This window comes from Marasmius oreades, chromosome 4, assembly GCF_018924745.1.
Source record: "Marasmius oreades isolate 03SP1 chromosome 4, whole genome shotgun sequence".
NCBI classification, from domain to species: Eukaryota; Fungi; Basidiomycota; class Agaricomycetes; order Agaricales; family Marasmiaceae; genus Marasmius; species Marasmius oreades.
Window position 1 is genome coordinate 3,902,238 of NC_057326.1, and position 24,798 is coordinate 3,927,035.

The 24,798-nt window shown below is 46.9% G+C and overlaps 5 protein-coding genes across 5 annotated transcripts; 1 reads left to right on the forward strand and 4 right to left on the reverse strand.

Annotated features, from left to right (window-relative positions):
• Positions 1 to 218: 218 nt before the first annotated feature.
• On the reverse strand, positions 219 to 2,187 carry E1B28_008020 (uncharacterized protein). The gene has a single exon (XM_043152803.1). The coding sequence runs from the start codon at positions 2,087 to 2,089 to the stop codon at positions 326 to 328; it is 1,764 nt and encodes a 587-aa protein (XP_043010890.1). The 5' UTR covers positions 2,090 to 2,187; the 3' UTR covers positions 219 to 325.
• A 6,449-nt stretch (positions 2,188 to 8,636) lies between these two features.
• Positions 8,637 to 10,956, reverse strand: E1B28_008021 (uncharacterized protein; the record flags this gene model as incomplete). The annotated part of the gene is made up of 2 exons (XM_043152804.1): positions 8,637 to 10,837; positions 10,908 to 10,956. 2 exons carry the CDS (start codon positions 10,954 to 10,956, stop codon positions 8,637 to 8,639), a joined length of 2,250 nt encoding a protein of 749 aa, XP_043010891.1.
• A 6,285-nt stretch (positions 10,957 to 17,241) lies between these two features.
• Positions 17,242 to 19,939, reverse strand: E1B28_008022 (uncharacterized protein). Its single transcript, XM_043152805.1, has 4 exons — positions 19,702 to 19,939; positions 18,528 to 19,646; positions 18,300 to 18,473; positions 17,242 to 18,240 (listed from the first exon to the last, which is right to left on the reverse strand). Exons 1-4 carry the CDS (start codon positions 19,820 to 19,822, stop codon positions 17,411 to 17,413), a joined length of 2,244 nt encoding a protein of 747 aa, XP_043010892.1. The 5' UTR covers positions 19,823 to 19,939; the 3' UTR covers positions 17,242 to 17,410.
• A 462-nt stretch (positions 19,940 to 20,401) lies between these two features.
• On the forward strand, positions 20,402 to 22,613 carry E1B28_008023 (uncharacterized protein). Its single transcript, XM_043152806.1, has 4 exons — positions 20,402 to 20,474; positions 20,542 to 21,843; positions 21,898 to 22,045; positions 22,107 to 22,613. Exons 2-4 carry the CDS (start codon positions 20,602 to 20,604, stop codon positions 22,535 to 22,537), a joined length of 1,821 nt encoding a protein of 606 aa, XP_043010893.1. The 5' UTR covers positions 20,402 to 20,474; positions 20,542 to 20,601; the 3' UTR covers positions 22,538 to 22,613.
• Positions 22,614 to 22,740: 127 nt separating this feature from the next.
• On the reverse strand, positions 22,741 to 23,802 carry E1B28_008024 (uncharacterized protein). The gene is made up of 3 exons (XM_043152807.1): positions 23,685 to 23,802; positions 23,152 to 23,611; positions 22,741 to 23,089 (listed from the first exon to the last, which is right to left on the reverse strand). The coding sequence occupies exons 1-3, from the start codon at positions 23,747 to 23,749 to the stop codon at positions 22,964 to 22,966; spliced, it is 651 nt and encodes a 216-aa protein (XP_043010894.1). The 5' UTR covers positions 23,750 to 23,802; the 3' UTR covers positions 22,741 to 22,963.
• Positions 23,803 to 24,798: the final 996 nt, after the last annotated feature.

Genomic DNA, 24,798 nt, shown 5'->3' on the forward strand with positions numbered 1-24,798 from the left:
GAATGGGGCGAGAAATGGTAAAGGCAACACCACGAGGTTTTATGTGGGAAGAAAGCCGCTTATTCGTCCGCGTCAGGTCTAATTAGAGAAATCACGGTGTACATGTCATGGGTCCAAAGGCAGGTACGCTGAAAATGCCTAACAATGGCATGACGATAATACTCACGGGTACCAGTGCCGCAAGCTCTGTAGAAGACCGACGTATAAAAAGTGTTTTGGGAGTTTAATTAAGGCAGCATGCCCCCATGCGCAGTAATCTACTACATGACGAGCTGCGTTTAAAATTGCCCTTACACCGTCGAGCACCCATTGTCCGATACTTGTTTCAAGGCCTCTTAGCCACAATAGTACCAGGTTCTAGCGGCATACAGAGTAGGTAGTTCCAGAAATGTTTTTGCTCTTCAACTGAGTCCTCTGTAAGCTTCACTTTCTGATCAAGAACAAAGTCGAAAAGCGCATATGACAGACAGGACACCATGGCCGAATCCAACCCTTTTGCTTGCAACGCCTCCCGTCCCCTCGATATCATCATCCCTGCTATACACTCTGCCATCCCAAAGGTGTATAACGACGGATCTTGAACGGTGCCAATGGAGATCCAAGTTAACTTCGGGGCGAGAATCTCGGAAGTGGCCAGGTTCTCCGACTCATCCCCACCGTGACTTGCCTGGATTGTGAGAGCAGATAGAAGAGCTACGATGAACGAGTGGGGATCATCGTATAACAGAACATCAAGGTGGGTGAGATTCGGCAATGACTGCAGAATTTGCCGGCTTGCATCGCTGGGCAGACTATCCCGGTGAAATGCGATAGTGACCTGTTTCAACGACGAAGAACAGTGTCTTACCACCGAATGATAGAAAGGGCATGGCCAATTCGTTGAGTAGTAAGGGAGAAATTCGCCTTTGACCATGTATTGAAAATGCGTCAGCTTTGGAAAGACAAGATATTCAGCGGGGAAGGAGGGGTTTGCCTCAGGAAATCGATGTGATAGAATGTACAGTTCTCGAAGGGATGGAAGGTTGAGAACCCTAGAATCCTCGGGAAATGGAAAGTCGAATTCCAGCACAACCAACTGCCGAAGCTTCGAGCACCAAGGTAGGATCTCGAAAAGAGCCTCGCTGTCTACGACCGTTAGCGTCAAGGATGTGAGCTGGCACAACGGGAGCTGTACGTTGGGCGAGCATATATCGTAGAGCATGACTGTGTTGAGTAACGGAGCATACTTCAGCGCTCGCAAGAAGGCAGTTGGCGCTGAGCCAACTTCCATCGACTTCGAGTAGAACTGTCGTAACCGAGAAAATCTGTAGTATGCGGGTCGCCGGTTGAAAGACACCTGAAGGTCGATTCGATCGAGGTCCAAGCTCTCAATACGGGGGGAATGTTCAGGATGCAGCAATGTGTCGAAGATAAATCTCCCATGGTCTCCCAGAATATCTTCCCTGTATTCATGTCCTGGGGCCCAACGATACGCCTCCTCTGAGTCGTATAGGCGAATTCTCAATGGTTGATCGGCAGAGTTTGATAGGTAAGTTGCGAGGAGAGGGCTGAAGCTCCGAGAAGGATTGAAGACGTGAATGGATATTGATGTCCACAGATGAGGGGAAGTGGTAACGACCTGCCTCCAGTGGTAACACACATGAGATAAGTTTATCGGGAGCATTTCAATGGTTTCCAACGACTTCCCATGACTTCCATGCTCCTTTTCCTTGTAGATTGAGAGGGTATGCTGTTCTGATAAACAGACCCAGGCAAAAATTTCTCTAAGGATCTCCACCGGGAGCTTTCTAACCCCAGTCAGCCAGCTTTTACGCTCCCTGATTCTCTTCTCGAGTGAACGTCTCCATTCCAAGAGCGGTTTGAGTGCGCGGTCTAATTGCCTCAACTCTTCTTTCTCCTTCTCGAGTGCATTTAGGGCCTCGGACCTCTCATCTTCTGAAGGGGGTTTATTCCGTCGTAAGTGATGTATGACGGTTGGCAGAGAGGTGGGTGTAGGTGTGAAAAATTCCGAGTCCTGGCATTTTGGACATAAATAGGCAGGGACCCGGGTGATACCAGTGTCGTCCAGCTCAAGTGAGATTGATATCATCGTTTGGGTAAAATGGCCCAGAATAGCGGAGAAGACGACGACTTTCGAGTGGAGGGAATGGGTTACAAGTTGTCGCGAATAGTGGAGACGGAAAAGCCTGGTCAATTAGTTCTGATTGTTTGAATGATGCGATGTAATAAGATGCGTGGAACTGATGCTCCTGATAAGAACTATTAGTAGATTTATGCCGTCCGGTCCAATCCGGAGTATGAACATGCTAGCATTGAGCCATCAGAAGAACTCAATTAATGAAACTCGAACCCGATTTCTAGATTCCCCTCCGACTGGGGAACAGACCGACCACAAGCAAAGACGTGTTCTTCCGAGCTATCTAGCTCCTCTAATTTTCAACCTTCCGAGTGAGTTTCTCTTTTTTTTTTTTTTTTTTTTTTTTTTTTTTAGTGGTACGCGTCAGCGCTATCTTGGCTTAGCGGAGACAGAACAGTAAGACAACCGTAAATACTGGTTTCGTACTGTACGTAGCGGGTGAAGGGCAAATATTTAAAAAACCTTCTCGGACGAGGGAGCCCAGTGTATCGGGCCCACCCCGAGGAAATGTACTTGATACACACGGTGTCACACCGTAGTGTGGGATTCAAGCCAATTATCAGTTACTTATCCTATACCTACCGCTTGTCGGTTTATTTCTCTCTCAATGGTATGTAGAGGCTTAATACCCACTAAAACCCCGGTTCCCTTCGTCCAATCCGCGCCAGTATGTCCATGATCAGCGGACAGAGTATGTTGCCATGTCCGCCGGATTAGGTTACGCGTGGCTGTCCGGACATTGGCTTTCTTACGGTTTGCCAGCAGTTTGTCCCTTCGCAGTCTTGTGTTAATTGTCGCTGAAAATCTGTTGTAGATTTCTTGTAGTGAGAATTCAGTCTCGCGTTCACCTACAATTATATCACACCTGATCTTCCAGATTAGGTGAGTACTTTCTGAGATTAGTATTTTCATAAGACGTGTTGCAGCAATATCAACATTTCCGTGACTATCGTTGACCAGAATAGCTCCACAGCCTAGTATGGTGCCAAAATCAATTGTGGGCCATGATCCAAATCTGTCTGTTGGCCAGATACTCTCGGCCATTTTCCAAATTAGTTTCTGTGGTGGGTTATTACATTCCAGGATGATGTGTTGAAGACTTTCGTGTATTCCCGGGCAGAACTTGCACTTTGCTCGATATTCAAAGCCGGATATGTTCTCCCACCATTTTCCCACTCGATGTGATCCATGTAGGGCCTTAAAGAGGAAATTCCGGGAGCGTCGGGATAGAACTTTGTCTCTCGTTCCTTTCCAAATGTTTGTTTGGGTTACCGTTAGGTCGAAGTTCATTTTCAGGGAGGTGGTCGCTTTTTCTATGTTGATGTCAGTGGTTTTACGAACGTGGGGTTTCGAGCTATGTATGATCGTTTTATAGGCCATTGATTGTGTTAGTTTAGTAAGTTTGATACCCCGTAGTGTAGAGTTCGAGCTAAAACTCAGATCAACATTCGGGTCATGTGCTAGGCGCTCGCGGGCTGCGCCGTCTGCCAGTTTAACAGAACCATCATGAGCTGGCACATTATTTATTCGTACTGTTTTGCGGAAAATGGTGTATGCCTTCCTTTCGCGAAGGGAGCTTAGCATCGCCCTGAATATTGCTTTGTCCTTCACATTGAGGAAGCCACGGTCCTCCCATAAGGTTAGTTTCCTAGTTATCTTTTTGATTGTTTCATCTGAGCTGGCATGGATGATTAGGGGTTGCTTTGGGTTGGTACGTTGGATCACGGTCAGAATGGCAGCTGCTTCGGCTGTTGGTTGTGTCTGTCGTAGATTCTCCGGGATGGGTAGACTGACATTCCTTGAGTCGTTGGTCTCATACCATACACCAGCACCGGCTCTCTTAACGTCCAGGGTATATTTGGTTCTACCACAACACCAGACCTTGAGCGGGGTGTCATCTGGTGGGTTTTGCCATATACGTATCCTTCTTGGTGTGTTTTCATATTCTATTGGAATGTTCGTGAAAATTCTGAAGCCGTCTGATAGGGATGGAGCACCAAGGGTGGGATCAAATACCATGTCGCCATTCTCAATCGTTTCTTCATCTATTGCAAAGGTTTCGGTAGCGTCATGTTGTCTCGGATCCCATTTTGGTTGAATTTGGTCAAGTCGGTTGACAGCTGCTTGGAGGCAGGCTGCTGGGTTTTTACATTTGCGTTCCCTTCTGTCGTTACTGCACTCTTGGCAGGTGCAGTTGATAGACGGTTGATGTGTTGGATCTTGGGTTCGTAGGAGCATGTCGATCGCATCACCAATTGTTTTGATACTGTGGTTTCCACGGAGACATTTGCAGCTTGGTGAGTTATTTATCTGTCGTTCTGAATTCCGGCCGAAATGGTGCCATAGCGGTAATTGTCGTTGTATTTCCAGGGATGGTTTCCAGACATTGAAGTGGATGCCATATTTTTTGTTTATTTTGGCTATGTCTTGTAGCGGTTTGGGGAGGTTTTTAGTTGATGGCGACCAGTTTTGAAGGTAATGGAGGGTTCTTGATTCGAACGCTGCAGATGTGCTTTTAGGTGCCGCCAGACTGTGTAGTCGGTCTGCCATCTTTGCCCACAAGGGTCTCTCGCTACTGAGGTCAAGATATTCCTTAGAAGTCATTATTTTTATTGCGTCATTTCTATTTTCAATATCAAGCACATTCTTACCACCAGCATGTCTATTAGACTTAAGGGTTTTTATACTAATTTGTTTGCCTATGAAGGTCTTTTGGAGGCCATTAATTTGTTTTACAATCTCCTTCGGCATGCCATCCGCCTTTGTCCGGTATTGGGTTCTTCCACCAACAGTCATTTGGACAAGATGTTTCTTGGTCTCGAGGGTCGGGTGATTGTTATTACAGCGATTCAGTGTATCCTCAATTTTTTGAATTGTTGGCAGCCAGGGGTCAGTGTCCGATGTCTTATTCCCTATTCTTGCACCAAGGCTACGCGTTGACTCTGTGTCTGCCATGATCCTAATATCGTCTGGTATCATATCATCATCTGGATTTAGTTTACGAGTACGGATCACTTCAGCTCGGTATTCAGCAGTTCCGATCGGAACAATTTCTGTTTTCATAATATTGAATTTAGCACTGGCTCCTCTGCACCAGGTATCTAGGACAATCTTTAGGTCTTTAAATTTACTACTGGAGAGGAGGCTGACTGCTGTGTCATCTGCAAAGAGTGTTTCGAGTGCTGCCTCTGTGGTGCCTTTGATGGGGAATCCCTGTAGTTGGGAACAAGACCTTATCATTTCAGCGAGTGGTTCTATAGCGAGATTGAAAATGATGCAGGAGAGAGGACAGCCTTGGCGTACGCCTCTCGATACACAAAATGCAGAGCTTAATTCACCATTTATCATGACTCTAGTATTTGCGTTAGTATACATAGTTTTCACCGCATTTGTGAATCGTTTAGGGAGGTTGAATTTATCTAGAATATGCCAAAGATATCTGTGCGAAATGCGGTCATATGCCTTCTCTTGGTCAAGGAAGAGGATCATTCCGTTTATGCCCTCCCGTTCAGCTAGTTCAACTAGTAGTTTGTTTTGGTGAATGTGGTCGGTTATCCTTCTATTTTTCATGAATCCCGCTTGGTTCTTGTGTATCATGTTAGGTGCGATTTCCATTAGTTGGTTTGATCGAGCTTTCATGTAAATTTTATAGTCTGCGTTGAGAACAGTGATCGGCCAGTAATTCTGGATTTCTGCTGGATCACCTTTCTGTTTGTAGATGGGGCACATCCATCCCCCATTAACGGAGGAGGTCTCAATAAGGCCATGATCTTCTATGTCATTGAATACTATAGACATCATGCAAATCACATTGAATGATGCGGTTTCCAGGTTTGTATTATCTTTAGTAGCCATCCATATCCTATCAAGTTTAATGAATAGGTCAGTAATAATCCCATCGCATCCTGATGCTTTGTGCTTGGTTGACTGGTGTGTTGCTTCTCTAAGACAGTCTTCTGAGAGATAGTTATCGAGCTTGGATATATGCTGGTCTGAAAGTGGCCTCTTCACAAATTGTAGGACCGTGTCAATGAATTCTAGCTTTCTCTCAACGTCTTCCTCAGTTTCATCAATCTGCAGGTTGTTGTGGTATTTTCCTGCTATTTCGGCCATTTTGGTGGAGTTTCGGGTGTATTGTGGGTTTTCCATGGTAGTATCTGGGATCTTAAGCATAGGGATTAAGTCTCTGGTTTTGGTGTCTTTTAGATGCCATCGTTTCACAGATCCTCTAGTTATAGTATCGTCTTCAAGTTCTGCAGTGAGGCGATATTGATCTCTGCGGTCACCTCTTAGCCGTTTTTGTAGTTGGTCGATTTCCTGTTGGAGGGCCGCCGCTTCATGTTCGGTTTCACTTGTACGTTGAGATCTAGTGAGGTTTAATAGATTATCGCGGTCTTTCTGTTTTGCTGCAATAAGGTTTTTAAGGGTCCCGACATTCTTTTTGGCAAATTTGCGTTCGATCTTGATTATATCGGATTTAAAATCTTCCCATATTAACTGAGGGTTTGAGGTGGGTGTTCTGTCTCCGTTGTTTAAGAGATCATCGAGGGCTGTTAATTTGCATGTCCCTAGTTCGATTATTGATTGTATAAAATCACGGTTGTCGACCGAAGCCTCATGAATTTGATAGCGTCCTTTGCCATGGCATGGCTCGTGTGGGGAGTTTAGGGTAGTCAGTACGAGTCTATGATCTGTTATACCCCCAAAGTCGTCGGATATGAGCCAGTTTCGGCAGGTTTGGAAGAGGGTGTCAGTGACGTAGATTCGGTCAATTCTTGATTGGGTGTATGAACCTTGTGTACCAGGGTGGGTGTGAGTGAATTCGCGTCTGGTGGGGTGGATTTCCCTCCACCCGTCCTTAAGGCCGAGTGCATATTTGAGGTTTTTGAGGGCTTTGACTGCACCATTATGATCGGGCTTATTGTTGGAGCGATCCGCTGCTTCTTCTGTGATGTTCGTATCACCACACATGATGTCTGGTATCGGGATTGCTTTTGTCAAGAATAGAAATAGTAGATGTTCCCAGAATTCTTTATTGGCTTTCATGGTGTCGTTAGGTGCATATATGGCAAGGGTTGTCAGGGTTTTTCGTTCTTTCCAGGGTGTCTTCGTGATTATTGCTCGACCGGGAATGAGTTCGTAGGTGTCAATGAATTGTTGATGTATTAGGTCCTTGTTAAGTACAATTGCTGTCCCGGCAGCATTCACATGGTGTGTATCTAGTGTATTGAATACTGTTATTGATCTTCCGAAAATGCTGTTCTGGATTTCAGTCAGTTGTACTGGAGAAAGATGAGTTTCTTGGACTGAAAGAATGGCAATCTTTTTGTTTTGTACGGTGCTTATAATGTCCCTCCATTTATGTTTATCATCCATTATCGATCTTGCTCCGCGTCCTTTAATGTTTATTGAAGCTATATTTAAATGCGCTCGGGTGTTCTTGTGGAGTTGATTTGATTGTGTCATGGTTAGTTGCTGGCGTTTTCGAAGTGTTGAGAATTTCTGTTTGGCCTCGTCTGTGAGAATGTGAGTGCGTCTGTTTGGGAGATTGGTGTATTGTGTATGTCGATGGTCATATGAGGCGTCCTGGGAATTAGCGGTTTGAGAGTTTGGGGTGAGTTGAGTGTTAGCGGGTTGGTTTGCGGTGCGGGAAGTGTCTGTGAGGGGAAAGGAAGTGTCAGGTGGGTCCAGTAGATGTTGCGTTGGTTGGGGCGTCATTAATAGAGTGGTTTGAGTGTTTGTGTGGTTGTCAAGACTGGTCGTATTTGGAGGTTGAATATTTAAATTCCTTGTGTATGATGTAGTGGATAGCTGGGGATGGTGTTGGGTGTGCGGTGTGTGACGCCTTTCACTTGTACTGCCCACGCCGGTCAAAGTGTCGGAAACCAGAATGGGAGAGGGGCTGCTTGTTAGGTAGCCAGGGATAGGCCCCTGGGTCTCCTGACTCCTGCTGATTTCGCCATGCTCGTTGGAGCTTCCCACTGCCTGCAGGCACGAGTGGGAGGGATGCACCGGGTCCCCAAAACCCTCCCGTGCTCCAGGAGGGTTCAAGGTGCGAGAAATGTTAACATTAGAACAACCTTCCATGCAGCTATCATTTTATCGACTTGAGCTTGTCGGGTCGCCGGTTTACAGACTCGGTCAGTCTTTGGTGCCAGTTTACCGACTCGGCAGGTCTAGAGAAAGGAATAAAGTTATTATTCCTGTGTTTTTATTGTGAATAAGATCCACTGTTGTGTAAACATAGTAGATATAGTAACATTAGTTTGATCAGGGCGTTGGTAGAATGTCGTCTATGGACTTAGATAGTGGGAGTCAAGAGTTGCACACATCAAGGTGTAAGCAAATGCGAGAGAGATGGTTTTATTAGTATATCTAATTACAGATGAGTAACTATTTTTTAAGAGTAAAAGTAGGTAGATGAGACGGGGAAAGACGTTGAGAGGGGAGGCGATGTTGTCATAAGGTTTAGTACAGGTTGAAGTATGCTGATGTAGTATTAGTAGTTATCTTTGCGGGCATAGCCTCGTCGGGAATCATAGCCTCTTCCACCTCCACGGCCTCGGCCTCGTCGATTGAAGGGTCTGCCACGGTTACCATTTGTCGCGGCTGGGTTCCAGTTGTATTCATTCAGTCGAGACCAGTTAGAGTCGTCACTACTCTGTGATTGGCGATTGCGATTGTATGTATCGTTGTTGTACACAGGAGCATGTGAGGAGTTGGTGGGTGAAGGTCCAAGCCAATTCGGATGGAGAGCTGTGGGGCAGGCCTCGGCTGGGTGATCTATAGAGGAGCACCACGGGCACGGTGAGAAGATCGAGGCCTTGACCCCGTTACCGTTGATGAGGTATAATCTGTCTCTGTTTCTAGTTTCCTGAAGGAGGAAGTTATGTTCGACAATGTCGGTAATGTTGGTCGTAAGGTGGATGTTCCATATAGTGTGACCATCTGGGATGGTTATGGTCATTACGTGGATGTTGTGTTGGAGGAAGTCAACGGCCGAGAGTCCTCTGGTGTCAGACCCCGATATGATTGACTGGATGAGGGGGTTGGTACCTAATTTCCTCGCGACAATTTGCCCCACACGTTGAGCATTCTCAGGAGTATTCGCGAGGGTCCATATGCGGAGTGAGAAGAGGTAGGTACCTGGCATATAATTCCAGGGTATCAAGACAAAGGAAGTGCCACCATGAACACCGACGGGGCGGCGAGCTAAGCGGTTGATTTGGTCCTGAGGGAGGCCCGATACTAAATAAACATCCCTATGTTTAGAGGGTGGGGGCACAGCTATGTTGGCGGGACGCGACCCAGTTAGGTGTTGGAGGTGGTCAGAAATTTGACTAGCGATTACGTCGGGCGATTGTGACCCCATATGTCCAAATCTGTAGACTAGTGCAGAAGGTGACGCTGCAGCCATAACCGCCCACTCTTCCTCAATCTCTGGTTCGTCTTCAACACATCTGAGTAGGCGCACTTGTTCGTTTCCTTCCACTCGGTGCTCCGTGTCAAGGATGGAGTAGCGGTAGGCAGTCATAGAGTTGTTAGAAGGGGGGAGGGCTGGTTGGGGGGTGAGATTTGTTTGGTGGCGGGTGGTGTTAGAGGCTGGGTTACTTAAGTTGCCGAGGCTGGGAGGATGGGTAGCAGCTGGATTCCAGGGCGAAGGGAAGGCCGCATTTGGCATAACCGATCCTCGGGTCACTGGCATTGGCAGGTGGTCAGGTTGGGAGTCTTCAGGAAGGACAGACCATGGGTCGTGGGAGGTGGTGCTTCCTGTTGTACTGGTGGTAGTTTGAGCGCCAGTGTTCATCTGGTCAGTGGTAGGCTGAGGATCTCCGCTAACCTGGGTGGGAGGCTCAAGTCGGTTGGATTTAGTGATAGAAGTACTAGCAGTTTGTGGTTGGGTATGGGGTTTAGCCGGGGGTTGCGTAAAGCGTGTGAAGGGGGGGAGTTTGGGTTTGTTGGTACCAGTGTCTGGACGCTGTGCTTTCCATTCTTTAATAGAGAGTTTGGTCGGGGATTGTCTATTTACAGGATTTGGTAGTGGCGTCGACGAGATAGGATCATCCGGTATTGGCAGCAAGACGGAAGCCGTTCTGGTATGAGATGGGACAGGTGAGTGGGATAGGGCAGGGGGCGTAGCTTTCGCCTTCCCTTTCCCTTTCTCTTCCTTTTTGTCAGACGTGTTAACATCGGATGGGTTGACATGGTCTGACTGGGTAGTGCGAGTGGGCTTGTCGTCCTCTACTGGAGAAGATGTGTGCGGTGGGGCAGAACGACGTGTTGTCACATCGCGAGATAGGTTAGGGGGGGGAGGGAGAGACTCGGAGTATGAACGGCCAGGTTCTCCGTTGATTGACACGTCTCGACCACGGCGTTCATCTGTAGAGAAGCTGTCGTGGCGAGAGGATGATGTTACTGGGGGTTCAGTGGCTGCTGGTTCGTCAAGGTATTCGATCCAGGGTTCGTCGTCAGACTGGCAGTCCCTGAGTGACGGTTGTTGGCTATCGTCATTATCAGAGTCAGGGTCAAAGTAAAGAGTTGGTTCTACGTGCTCCTTCTTGATGCGGAGGAGGTCTATATTGGTAAGGCCATCTAGGGCATCATCCTCCTCCTGTGAATCATCATCAGAATCGGCCTCGGAGGAGGAGTGAGTTTCTCTCGAGCAACGCGTCGTCCAGACTTCCTCATCGATCAAAATCACTGACAATCGGGTGCTCAACTTTGTTTAAGATGAGTCGTTACGGTATTGATGATTCTATTGTTAGCTCACCTTTCCGGAGCTTATGCATTCTCATGCATTCTTCTCGATGACCAAACATGCCTTTGGCAGGGCCAGGAGCAAATTAGCAATATATCCACCGCCAAGCAACCTGAGGTGGCGTTCGTCGCACATGTAAGTTCCGCCTACTTGGAATACAAGATCCGGAATAACCTATTAGTATCAATGATACCCCCCGGATTTTACGATCAAGAATATCGCCAAGGGAGGTACGGATATAAGAAAACACCGCCAAATTTTTAACGCTTTTACCTCCCAAAGTCTTTCATCCTTTTGAGGTCATTGCTGCCATAGAGCCTATACTGGGGTCTGCACCAAACTGCGCGTCGAGAAAGCGAAATCGGCTCGTCCCTAGGATTTCCTCGAATTGTAAGTGTGGCGAGTCGGTAACATTACTTCTTCAGAAGTTGGCTGGAATCTGTTCAAGTAAAATTTCCGTGGTTATTCGTAGTACCGGAATGACAACGCTACCGCTTGTCCCCTCTGCATGGGCAACGACATGACCACATACAAGGACGTCGCATCTAAACTGTGCCGCCGACAACTTGCGGCAAAATAAAGAGCCGCTCATGACCAGCTCCTTGGAATCGACCATACTGCAATTGTTCATCTAAGAGGATTCCAGGTTTGGTGTGGCCACGACCATGATTGGATTCTTGAGCCTGTTTATGACGTGCCGCTACTCTTCGGAGAAGGCGTGACTTTCCTTCTGGGAGTCGTGGGATGACAAGACGGCTATGCAGTCCATGACAACATGATAACCATCAGAACTTCATGGCTATAAGATCCCGCTGAATCGTTCGGTGATAGCTTTTAGAAAGTACTGAACTGTCAAGGAGGCCTTCCCGAAAACCGTGCAGCTCCTCAAGTTGTCCTCGGTGTCCTGCGTGCCAGTGAGCCTTGCGGCAGCTTTGGAGCAACACGTTCCAAATCTCTGGATCATCAGGAAAGCGCAAAGGTCCCTTGTTCCACGAGCCATGGTTGGGATATGGGATATTTCTCGACGGATATGACAAACTTCGGATAACATCGAGGATGCTGCTATCGCGTGAGGTGTTGATAGTGATTCTGTTTGGAATAGTCTCGCCAAGAAAATAGTCCAAGATCCCAAGGTGAAACGATGAAGGTCGACCGTTTTGAGCCAAACCCGAGAGCATACACAGGTGGGTGAGGTGTCAAGCCCAATGAGGTTTCCCCGGACATTGTCGGACGTTATCGGACGGTCTTTGACTTCGAGTACTTGTCCCGATAATGTCTGATACAGTTCACTGAAGTCAGAAAAACTCTGAATGTTGGTCTCGTTAAGGATTCTACCAGGCATTATAGGATCTTATCTGGTGTACATAGATTTGCTCTTTGTTCTGATAAAATATGATTGTGTCCGGATTATCGGACGTTATTATACATGTACACAATTCTACCCTAATTGATTTGGATTCCGAAACTACACCTTCAGCTCTAAAAACTTGGCAGACTTGTCCCTGGGTCTAACTTTGCATTCTACAAGGTAAGCAAGTTAGAAAACAACGTCGGTACAATGAATATGTAGCAGACGTACCTCTGCATTTCTCTCTCGCGACAGTTGATGATACTGCTTCATCGAGGGTAGTATGAGTAAAGATGGTAGGACTCATGAAAAGACAGAAAACTTACCTCAATATCAGCTTTGTTATCCTTCTCAAACAACGCCCAACGCTCCAAGAAAGTTTCTTCAGACTCGCCTTCATTCCCTAAAAGTCATTGCAAATCGGCAGCATAGAGCCATCGGCTCGCGTGTCAGACATACTAAGTGAGTAGAGTAAGAATATGACTTACTTCGGGAAAACCAGGTCCGTTGGGATCCTTTTTGGACACTGGGGCTGCCTTCTTGGGTTTTGCTTGGACTTGGGCTTGAAATTCTTGGCGGCGGCAGCGGTGGTGACTCTAGTAAAAGCAGAAAACAACGGTCGGCAATACAGAAGAGTTCTTAAGTCAGCATGGGTATTCTATGAAGGGTAGAAGATTCATTAGGATGCCGCAAACCTTGCAATAACAATGACGCACCTTAGAGTAGATTAACCAACTTCTCTTTCTACGTTTGCATATCCTCCTTCTAATACCATCCAGAGAGTGCGCCAATAACGAGGAGTCAATCTAAAAGACGAGTTGAAGGGCGGCCATCGATAGAAAGTGGGGAGGACAGAATGAGATGGTGGTGGAAGGGAAGGAAGGGAGAATAGGAATCTCCTCGCATTTCCCGTATATATATGTAACACAGCGGACTGTGTGCTGGCGATGTCACATACTTGTCACTGCAACTGAAGTACTGACAGACAAACCGCAAAGGCAAGATTGGGCGAGAGTGTCGAAAAATTTGGAGGGAAACGGGTACAAGGCAAAGACAACATTGAGCAGGTGGCATATTGGCCGTGGAATTCGGAAGTTGGACTTAAAATTGCTGAGTTTAAGCCACCCGCTGGATGAAATTCTTTGTTGCGGAAGCGTAGGAGAAGGACACACGTCGTCCTTTTCCAAATCTGTCAGATGTTGTCCGAATTCGGTCCGAATTCGCACGAACGGTCAGATGTTGTCCAATAAGGTCCGAGGACATCTCACTGGGTGTCAAGTCCCTAAGAGTTTGAAGGTCATCCTCTCCCGAGCATGTTGGAAAAGAACAAATGGGATCGTTGATAGAGCTGTATTGAAAGCGAACAAACCGTCTGGCGTTTGAGGTCCTCGATGCACAAGAACGAAGAAAGTCCAAGGGGCAAGCAAGGAGGTCCAGTGGTCTTTGACCAGAGTGAAAGTCGCCTGTAATCTAATGTTCATCCCCAGAGATGCAAAGATCTGCAGGAACGTTCCCACTTCTTTGCTCGTGTTCGATGAACCTAAACTGCCGATCCTGGGTTTATCAATTCGACAAAGAGCGTTGATGGAGTGGATTCCAGTAGGGAAACGTTTGTCGACTTCTTCTATAAATTGAAGGTCTGGATTTTTCGTCTCCTCTATAAAAACACGCGGAGTCGCCTGCTCCCATATGCATGGACATGGCGCAGAGTCGACTTAGAGGACGAAACTGAAGTTATCGATGGATGATGGGCTAAATTTTCCAGTCCACGATTTCTTTTCAACAGAGAACAGCAAGAAGGAGAAGAAATAGGTTGACTCACAATCAAACCACCTACTGAAGAGCTCAACGTGGAAGTCCGAGTCGAGGATTTGTCGAGGTTCGAGGATAAACCAGGATAAACCTTGCGCACCCTCACGTGGTTGGTTTTCCCCCATGCTCCGCTTTGATCACAAACTACTATTCTGGTTTCCGATGTGCAAATGACAAGGATATGCAAAATTGGATAAAACTTGGTCTTCCCATTTATTTGTGGGCTCGGCAATTTTTTGTAGGATCCGTAGACTACACATGAGCTTGTATGTACAGTTGTAGCCACTGAAAGACAAAGGATATGAAATGAAATTTAAAATATAGCTCAGATCTGGTTGTGATTACAGCGTGACAGCCCAGGAACGGTACATTCCGGAATATATCTCAAAATTTTAGATATGTAGTTAAGTGTAAATGAAAACACTAGCATTGAATACAAGGTTTCAGAGGCAGGGGAGTGAACGGTAGTGTGGAATAAGCCAAACGATACAGCAAAGGTCCCAAATCGACCTGTAAGCGAGACGGCAGTGAGCTGGCCTGGCGCGAGCTTTGCTACTTGCCGAAGTCTTGCCGGACGTGACGATACGTGACAAAACGCTTTGCACTTCTCGAATCACCCTCGGACACTCTCCGAGGCTTCTTACAGCTATCCTAAAATCCTCATAAATTCAGGTCAACGTTTTGAGCACTCTTAAAATACTCTAGTCAAATTTTTGATACGGTAAGTGGTGTGTGCATCAGTAAAACAGCAGACCTCCTTACGTGGTTTTTCAAGGAGGATAAGGAGGATAAGGAGGCAAGGAACTGAACTTTTTCGCCGAACGTGGGGTATCCCCAAAAAAGTTCAGTTCCCCCAAAAAAGTGTGGTTGCCCTGAAAAAGTGTGGTAAGGAGGGTGTGCTTGCAGCCTTGGGCCCTTTTTTGTGTACTTTTTTGTACTTTTCAAGGACTTTTCTTTTCAGTCATACCACATATTTTCGCAAAATCAGTATATTAGGTGTAACTAGCTTGTCACAAAAAACATTGGTACATTGGTACTTATGTCTACTAAGAATCAGAGTTGTAGCTATCTTGTGATTGAAAAATGCCTGTGGAAATAATGTCAAGCAACCGTTGATATAAGTTATAAGCTACGTAACCTGTTTTTTTCAGAACCTGATCCTCGAGGGTTGCGGCGTTGAATGTCAAGCTGGGAAAAGCAGGGAGTTTGAGTGGCATCGTCCAAGTATGCATATAATAATAATTGTATTGTCTATTGTATATGAGGTTATGAGCAAAGTTATTAAAGCAAGTTGATATTGAACACGCACCATTTTTGATTGACTTCTGATACCACCTTGCTCGGGGGGGCCATGAGACTATTTTGACTTGAAGCTGCTGTAAAAGCTCGAATGTCGTGCAGGAAGAGAATAAACTGTGATATAATGTAAGAAATATGATTAGAGAACAAAAACACGCACCTTTGGGTTCAGATTCCTAATAGCCTGTTATGAAGTCATGGAGGAAGGGGAAGGAAGAAATGGGGGAGGCGAAAACAGCGGTGCAACGTGTCAACAAGACCATGTGATTTGCGGAGTAGAGTCGGACTTTGAATTGACTTAGTGACTTTTACGAAGATAGATAGATAGATTTTTCACACGTTTTTTACCCAAGTAAAATAAGGAGACAAGGAGCAAAAACCATGCACAACCTGAGAAAAGTAGGTTTCAAAAAGTACAAAAAAGTACAAGTATGAAAAAGTACAAAAAAGCTCTGAAAAACTCGTTGCTGTTTTACTGATGTGGAAGTGGTACTCGAAAATGTTGCATATCCCTAAACAGAATAGTACTTGCGGAAATATACTATCTCTTCCACATTGCTCTTTCTCTCATTAAAGGACTCAAAGCATTCAAACGAATGGTCTTGTTTGATTTCTCCTGGTTCGGGTGAATGAGAAAAAAGAGGTTCAATGGGGAACGAATTCTTCTGAGGCCGATAATGGATACATCCCTCGCTGGGACGCTCGCATATTATCAAGCTGTGACTAGGAGGCACTGGTGCCTGCTGGAGGAGGAAAAGGTTGCTCGGCATCAAGACAAGACATAGAAGGATGTGGGTAATGTGGCTCTCGTGGGTTTTTCGTTGGGGCAGGAAACAGTCGTTATAAGTTATAAGTTATAACCGACTTCGGGTAGAAGCCGATGCAATAAGACTTAGCTGGTGAGTTCAATCTATTTGCTGCCACACTCTGAATCAAACCGCTGAGCGTTTGGTATCCAATGATCTACATTTCATTCGCTATGCCCCCCGGACGGAAAGCATTTGGAAGTCTGGCATGCCTTTATTTCCTTTGCGATGGCAGGTGAATCAACGGTAGCATGGGAGAAAAAGTCTGAGGAGCGTTTCCGAGAGTTAGCTTTGGTACGCTTCTCACCCTCACCACCAGTTCTTTTAATTCGAGCCTTGGTCGCCTACAGGGAACGCCTCGGTCTAATCGCAGCTCTCACAAACCTCCATATTCTGCTTATCAGCGATTTCCTGTGCCGGTAGGTCGCGCACCTTTATATGTTTTTCAAAAAATACTTCACCTGACCACGTTCCTTGTATCTTCCCAGGTCATCCATACATCGCCGGGTCCGATACTTCGTTTTCTTGGATGCAGGAAATGGTTCGCTTCGCTTCCTAATCACCTGGAGCTTGCCAATCGCGCTCTAATCTTCAATTCTTGGAAACGGAAGATGAATCTGGTGCCATATCCATATTTGGTGCGTTTTCTTGTTATTCCCAGGTGCGCAAAGGCATATTCATCATTCAGAGAGGAAAAACGCAAAGCCAAACCGGAAGACGATTCGTGGAACGATAAGACGCGCCTAATGCCGGAAAGCGTGCTTTTCACCTTGGACATAGGAGGAATATCGAACAGAACAATAGGAGCATCCTAGTCGGAGTGGGGAACATACAGAGGCAAAAAGTGATGAAGAAGCTTTATGCTAAGCGCTGTCGGATCTTGTTCACTAACATCATCATGCATCAACGTTCAACCCTCGACCTCAAAGGTGACTAGTTTTGTTATCCAGTTTGCATCAAGTTCAACTTCTGTTTTCTTCGAGATTCAACGGAAAGAGACGGTTACTTGAACTCAGAGTTGTTCATGGAACTCTCAATGAATAACGAACAAGCAAAAGGCGTTTCAATGACCCGAACACTTCGACTTTCTACTCAAACACAGATTACATGACAATATGCAGTCGTTGAGTACGTACGAATTCACATAAACAGTACACTACTATTACAAGTAATGAATTATTGATACATAGAACCTTTCCAAATGTCCGAATAGGATGAAAGTAATGAATCGATTAGCTAGAAATGTTCCTTTAAGCAGTTCCCCTCGTGAAGGGATTATTATTACTCCTCATCTCAACCCCTACTCCTCTCTCGACATCCTCAGGATACACCCTCTGACTAGGCCGGTGTCCAAACAACCTCTCGCCAAACCGAACCATCCTATATCTCCACCCCGCACCAGTATCCAACTTCCTCGCCTTCGCAAACTCATTCGTCTCATGAGCCCTCTTCTTCCTCATCCTCCTCCTCCACAACACAACGACGACCACGAATATGAACACGCATCCCAACACCATAAGTAAGATCTGCCACCACTCCAATTTAGCTTTCCGGACGATAACCGTTGGGTTACTCAACCCCGGAATAACTGGCAATTCTCCGCCAGAAGGCGGCACAGTGACAAGGGAAGAAAGGCATACGCCCAAGCCAGATACGACAGACGTACTGTTCGTACACCCAGCATCTACACATCTCCCACCTTTCACTACTTGCGAAGCACTCGAAGAGCACGATAGACACTTGTCAGGTCCAGCCGCGGAACAACTCGCACACGTTGAATCGCAAGGTTGACATCGAACGCCATCGAAAAACTCGGTTTTGCTGCATGTAGGTAGGCATCGGCCGTTTACCAGTACAGGACGTTCACGAGGACATGACGAACACTGGTCGAAGGAACTACCGGAACAGGATTGACAGTCGGGATGGCATGATGTGCAACGTCGAGTAGTGGGGTTTTGGAAGGTATTGGGTGGGCAGGTGGATACGCAGGTGCCATCTGGAGAAGCGAGGGATGAGGTGGAGGAACAGGAGAGGCAGAAGGTGGGTGATCCGACGCAGGTGCTGCAAGAAGAGTCGCAAGCTGGGTGGAGTGCAAAGTTAGTAACATTCAGGGGACGGATTGAGAGTATAAGGACGTACCGGTACATGTTATGTTGTCCTTTGGATCAACAAACGTTCCTTGGGGGCAACTAGCGATGCATTTCCCATCGTGTAAAAACGAGCCCGGAAGGCAACCAGTGCAACGGAGCTCGTTCACAGTCGAAGCAACGGTGAAGTTCGGAATAGCACATGAAGTGCAAGCGGCACCACAAGCTAGGGAACCAGGTTACTACGACGAAGGACTAGAAGCGTCGAAAAGAGACTCACCATCACATTCTTTCTTATTATTGTCCGCAATCAACTTTGTACCCGCGCAGACCCCATTCCCATCAGCAGCTACACAACCACCGTTGAAGGCATAAGTGCCCGCCGCACAGATAACGCAATCGTTGGAAGTCGGCCCTGTGCAGGTCGTGCAACTTGGGGAGCACGCCGAGCATTTCGTTCCATCGCCAAAGCTCCCATCAGGACACACGGTTCCGGTATTCGTGGAACTCTTCCCGGGGTTACACTTCGTTTTATCATTCCCATCTTGGGAAAATCCAGCCTTACACGTCTGACAAACCCCAGTTCCATCCACACAAGCCGTGCATCCCAGCTGACACGCTTTACAATCCCCGGTCGAAGTAAGGAAAAACCCAGGTGAACACTTTGCGCATTGGGTGCCATTATCAGCGGTCGTCCATCCAGCGTTACATGTGCATCCGCCACCGGCAGTGGCACATTGTCCGTTGAGGCAGTTACACGATGAAGGTGGGTTCGCGGCCGTCGGAGTGAGGCACCGTCCGGATCCACTTATGCCTTCATCGCAAGACGTACAACCAGTTGGACAAGGCTGGCATTGGGAACCGAAAAATCCTTTCGCACATGCCTCGCAAGCTGAACCGGTGAAACCTGCAGGACAAGTACATGTACCTGAAGGAGAGCAGACACCTGATCCAGAACATGGTGGAGAACAAGCGGCGGATTGGAGGTCGGTAAGGGAGAAAGAGCCGGTAATGGGTAGTTGAGAAACGTCTGGGATTCCATCCCAAATGATGACTCGAGAGCTGCCAGCAATCGTTACTGCAGCCCATGTGTTGGATGAGATGGAGATAGAGCTGGCCTGAATTGGTGTGGATGAATTTCGGAGAGGTGTTGTGGGTAACGAAGTGAACGCTGCTGTTCCACTGTACGGTGATTGGGAGTAAATCGCCAAGCCGGGTGAAAGTGCGACGTTCAGTGGCAAATTTCGGGATGAAGATGACGATTCAAAGCCAGGTGAAGGTGATAATGATGTATTTGAAGAAAGCAGGAGATCGTGGAGGAATTGAGGGTTTGTTGTTGATGTATATTGGCCAGGGAGTAGTAGCGCGCTTGACGGCGCGCCAGAGATTACCGTTCCAACTTTAAAAGGCGAACACGTCAATAAAACGAAGAACAAAGAGATTCAATTACGCACTTGTAGCATTAGAGAATCCTTGTAAACATTGGCCTGCAACGCAGACTACAACTGGAGAGTTCTGAGCGACTACTGTCGCTATCAGGGCGCAAAAAGTCAGAAAGACTTGTAGCGAGAACATGGGAGTTGGTGAATAAGAGCGACAATGAACATGAGCCGGGCATATGTACTGAGAGATGGTCCAAGCAGTGGCATCGAAGCCATTGTTCTCATTGTCGCCTTTGTCGAAGAGAACAATACCGTTTGTGCACAGCCACAGAAGCTTATTGTTCCGTAAATGCTGATTAATCATTACCGGCAATGCTCCGCTGGGCCGGAGTTATATTACGTACTGTAGCTCCCAAGTCACATGGGCAAATTGTTCGCAAAATTAAATTTCCCGGATGGTCCCATTTTAGGGGATGTCTGACATTTTCATACTATACATGGTAATTTATGGCTAAAATCGACGGCTACCCGAATTTCTACCGATATATATGCAAAATTTTGGCGAAATTCCAGAAACTCAGTAGTACAAGTCTGTGTTGGTCTGTGACCAACCAAACTCAAACCAAACCAGAAAAAAGAGATCGAAAGGCTAGACTGGCTGAGAGGCGAAGGTGATCTAGGAGAAGTGTATGTTCATGCCCGAAGCAGTTGTGGTGGCGTGAGAATTGCAGGATATAACGGCAACCAACCACGTGTATCATTTTAATGTATCGACAACACCACAACTCTCGCCCTTAGCAGACGAACGACTTTTGAGACCCAGGTCTTCAGTGTACCTTTAGAAAGTAAGCTATGTAAGATCTGTTGTTTTTGGCAGTCTTTTACTGAAAAAGAATGTGCGCGCTGTCGCAGAAAATTAGACCCATTTCCCCCCATCGATAACTCAAATTTTACTTCCGGCTGCCCAGTAACATGCCTCTGGGAGCAAGTGAGTCTCCAGATCATGTGGAGGATGCAAGTCCGGGTCCTGTATTTTTAGAGGAAGCCAAAAAGCTTTTCCCAAGCGGACCCCGTGCGATCAGCGCGCTTCGTCGAATCGGCCAACCTAGGTCCGCCATTCTGCAGTCTACGAATCCGAGCAGAGAAGTACGAACGTTCCTCCAGATCCTCGGATCTCTAGGGATGGACATACCACAGACGACTGAAACTCTGATCAAAGAAAACTGGACTTCCTTCCTTGCCCCTTGGACTTTCTTTGTTCTCGAAGAGCTGGTCCTCTCCGATAGAGATCCCCAAACACCAGCTGCATGGGTTACTTACAATGCAGCTCTCTGGATAATTCCATCCTTTATTCGTTTACTACGATCCAAAGAGATTATCCTTCGAACATTGAGGGACTTAACACCTCACCTGTCCACCGTGTTTGCTCGAGTCTGGCTCAAAACAGTCGATCAACACCATCTCACCTGGGGAGCTTGGTCTGCTGTAGTAGCGGATATTTATCTCGACGATATTGCCGCCAAAGTCAGTGCATGCGATATGAGGCTTACCGAAATTCTATATAGAGCGGGCACCATATCGCTTCGTCACATTCACCGGGAGATACCACGCGTCCCGACCATGACTAGTCAAGGAATAAGCGATCTCAACGCTTTCCTTGCCGTTCTCAATCCCTATGGAGGACCAGGGCCTCTTTTTCACGTGGAACGCTCAGAAGCTACCCTCGAGGCACTCATCCGCCTTCTGTTTGCCCTTTTATGCAAGCGAAAAAAATCGCAAGATGCCGAAAGCTCTTCTATCGGTTACGAGTTAACGTCAGCGAAGATCCTATTTGAACACATCGACTATATAATGGACGGAAATATTCGGGTGTCCCAAGCCCTTGAAGGTGGCTTGGTCGTTGCCCTAGTCAAAGCCTGCCCTTACTATTTCTCTCCCAACGAGTCTGCTCCTGCAGACCAACGGTTCGACGTCCAGGCATCCCAGTTTTTAGAGCGAATAGCTCAGTTTTTGGTCTTCCCTTCCGTCTTACACCAATTCCTCCGGTCGGTCAAAGCAGTTACGAAATCTGAGAAACACGAGAATAAATTGCAGGAATATTCCACGCTCATGTGGAATGTTTGGGACCGAACGAAGCGCAAGGCGTTATACTTGCGTGCAATACGCAGCGATCTCAAATCAGTTGGGCGTTTCTGGAGATGCAACAATGACCTGGTGCGCTATCGGGGGTGTTCTTCTATCGGAACTAAGACTCACGATGGAACATAGTGCGACGGAACTAATACCCACTATGGGGCACCGTTCCTTCAGTGTTCGGGTTGTTTAGAGACATTCTACTGTTCGAGGACCTGTCGCAAGATCGAGTGGCGCGCTGGCCACCGAGAACAATGTGCAGCGATTCGTAAACTTCGTGAAGGTAACGATTTTGTACTCTTTCAATCATGGTTTTTTCCGCATCACCTCCCATCCTTTTGTAGTGGGAGCACCCAACGCCACCGAAACAGACGAACAGTTTTTCGTTGGTATCACGAAACGTTTCATCTCCACTAACCGTCACCCAATCGACGCTGCAATCAAACTCTACGCAGCAGCTGTTGCATCGTCGCAGCGGGCAGGTCAGACTCTTTCCAAAGAAAAACTCCTCATTGCCCATGGGTTGAGGAATCCTATCCTAGTTATCGACTACGTCAAAGCAAAACCCGCACAGATGAGTGATTGTGCGATGGTGGATTCTGAAGAGCTCCTTGAAAAGTTTGAGAAGCGAGTGGGTCCTTCGCGAATGCTTCATATCGTTGAAAACTTTCGGCAGAAGAACTTGACCATCGTGACCTTGTTTGTGGTTATCTTGCTACCTATGAAGAAAGGGGAAGCAGCAGGGTTAGCATACGAGTTTGTTCGGCAACATTAGTTTTTTTTTTCGGACTACTTTATCGTCAGGACGGCCAGTTCTCTATGGTTTCTGTAGCGCTGAACCACACGCCTCCCTGGACCGTTTGATGTCCGATGGATCTTCCTATTCATATGGTCCGTGTTAAGGTGAAATATTTGTCCAGTATATGATGAATGGTCATGGGACGCTATAAGTACAATGAGTTTAAGACAAGGGAAAGCTCCGTATCATACATCGCCGAAGGTTATAAAAAAGTAAGGATATCATGTTCAGGCAGCTCAAACGATTTGAAAAAGGGGTAAAATGACGAAGGTCACAGAAGAGTAAGGATATCAGATAGACAACAGAAGAAGAAAAGCGTGAAAAGCGTAAAAGAAGGAAAAAATAATCGTGGGACTCGTCAAGTGTGCGCTCTAGCTGAGCAGGAATCCGAAGAGTCAAGCTTCAAGAGTCATCAAAACGTTTGCGTCCGGCGGCCATCAACTCAATAAGAATACGAGCAGCTTGCTCGTCGTCCATCGGACGCTCCATGGACGAGTCCGAATCGTCTGAATCACTAATTTCCTCGCTCTAAGTACCGTAAAGATATATAAGCGACCTCAACGCAGACGCAGATCAAAAGGAGCAATCACCTTCAAGTGGGTCAATGGGACACTGACCTCCGAAGCCCCCGAATCCGTGATATCCGAATTCCTCCTCGCTCTAGCTTTTGCTCTCGCAATTCCATGACAAAGACCACGATGCTTCAACCACAAACCGGGATAGTAATCATTCCGCCTATCCAACTTGATATTCCGCATGCATCCAAGGCAGAAAACACTTTTGGGCGTGAGGCGTGATTTATCACTCCAAGGATCGTTCACCAATTTCGCCTTGCGTTGCTCCTCCCTGTCGAAGGTGTCCCTGCGTTTTCTGGTCTTGGTTCTGCTGAGTTTCGGGATTTCATTCCGGCGAGTGCTTTCCCGAGTCTCTGGTCTACCGATGCGGATGCGAGTTGCCCCCCGAGGGTGATGCTTTTCGTCTGATAGTTGGATGGAAGTCCAGGGCGGAGGCAGTGAGATTGGGGGGATTTCGGTTCGAATGAAGGTGGGTCTGTGAAGTGAGTAACGGAAGAGTCAGTTAACGGTTTCATGTTGAGCAATAACTTAGTAAGTACGGAGCTCACCTGGGGTATTTATCGCAGAGGCTGAGAAGGTCCTTGCAGCCGGGAAGTCTCTCGGGTAAAGGCATCTGAGAGGTAAAGGGTTGATAGATAGAGGAAGATGGAGGCAGGTGGGAGGAAGCGAACACGCAAATCCGAGTTTAAAGAATCCCTGTTTATAGAAAACCTTTCAAATTCAGAAACAAGATCAGAGATTGCGTGCCTACCTCTGTATGTCTAAGACCGTCGAACTTTCATTCGAAGTCTCCAGATAACCGTGGTGAGATTCTCTTGACGGAATCAATTATGTAGAATAGGGACTATTACTATTTGCGTTTCGGGCGCCGGTAAAATTGTGGAGTTTTTTGTTCTTTTCAAATGGTCGGGTATCGCCAAACACCGTAGCCCGTTTGAAGGTTGACAGCAACCCCAAGAACTCGCCCCTTTCCATTATTGAAGCACGTCCAAAATCCAGATCAAAGGGGTTATTTGACATTTTATGAAGTAGGAAAGGGAGCCCAATATGGTCTCAGTGGGTTCAACCACTTGTCTTATTTAAAACTCATCGAAAGGCTAGAACAAGATGTACTACCGGTCGTCAGTAAAGGGGGCAGTCTACTAACAAACAGACTGGGATCACTTATCGTCTTATAGTTTCAGTGCTTCGCAGGGGCGTGCTGATTTTGTATTTGAAATTGACTTGGGACTCCGTGATGTCACTTCCCAGTGCAGGAAATCGGTTACACAAAGTCCTCCTTTGCTGAAATAACTTGGGAATTTGAACGACATTTTGCTTGGCCTTATAGCCGTCACGTCCGACATTCCCCTGTTTTAACTTCAATTTCACACTACGGAAGTGCGTGCGTGAGTCGGGCAGCGACGCTTCCATTTTTCAGGGGGGAGAAAACAACAAGAAAAGAAAGTTCAGCGTACTAACCCCTGGGCTTGCCATCGATGGTAAGGATGTGTGAAATGTAGAAACTCTTGCAGCTCATCTGGGTCTTGTCTGCCCATGCGTTGACACCAGGGGGAAACCGCGGTCCACCAGTCCAGGGACGCCTCGTGTTGCTGGTGGCAGTGCAGGTAAATTTTTAATGACGCAATCAAGGCCACGAATCCCTTGACCGTCAACTCATTT

Excerpts from the sequence above, each read along its gene's own strand:
- E1B28_008020 (XM_043152803.1), bottom strand. The coding sequence starts at position 2,089 with ATGATATCAATCTCACTTGAGCTGGACGACACTGGTATCACCCGGGTC.
- E1B28_008022 (XM_043152805.1), bottom strand. The coding sequence starts at position 19,822 with ATGTTCTCGCTACAAGTCTTTCTGACTTTTTGCGCCCTGATAGCGACA. Across the intron at positions 18,474-18,527 it reads TAATAAGAAAGAATGTGATG|CTTGTGGTGCCGCTTGCACT; the intron begins GTGAGTCTCTTT and ends CTGGTTCCCTAG. Across the intron at positions 18,241-18,299 it reads GGACAACATAACATGTACCG|CTTGCGACTCTTCTTGCAGC; the intron begins GTACGTCCTTAT and ends CACTCCACCCAG.
- E1B28_008024 (XM_043152807.1), bottom strand. The coding sequence starts at position 23,749 with ATGCCTTTACCCGAGAGACTTCCCGGCTGCAAGGACCTTCTCAGCCTC. Across the intron at positions 23,612-23,684 it reads CTCTGCGATAAATACCCCAG|ACCCACCTTCATTCGAACCG; the intron begins GTGAGCTCCGTA and ends CTCACTTCACAG. Across the intron at positions 23,090-23,151 it reads TCCCATTGACCCACTTGAAG|AGCGAGGAAATTAGTGATTC; the intron begins GTGATTGCTCCT and ends TACGGTACTTAG.
- E1B28_008023 (XM_043152806.1), top strand. The coding sequence starts at position 20,602 with ATGCCTCTGGGAGCAAGTGAGTCTCCAGATCATGTGGAGGATGCAAGT. Across the intron at positions 21,844-21,897 it reads GGAGATGCAACAATGACCTG|TGCGACGGAACTAATACCCA; the intron begins GTGCGCTATCGG and ends GATGGAACATAG. Across the intron at positions 22,046-22,106 it reads GATTCGTAAACTTCGTGAAG|TGGGAGCACCCAACGCCACC; the intron begins GTAACGATTTTG and ends ATCCTTTTGTAG.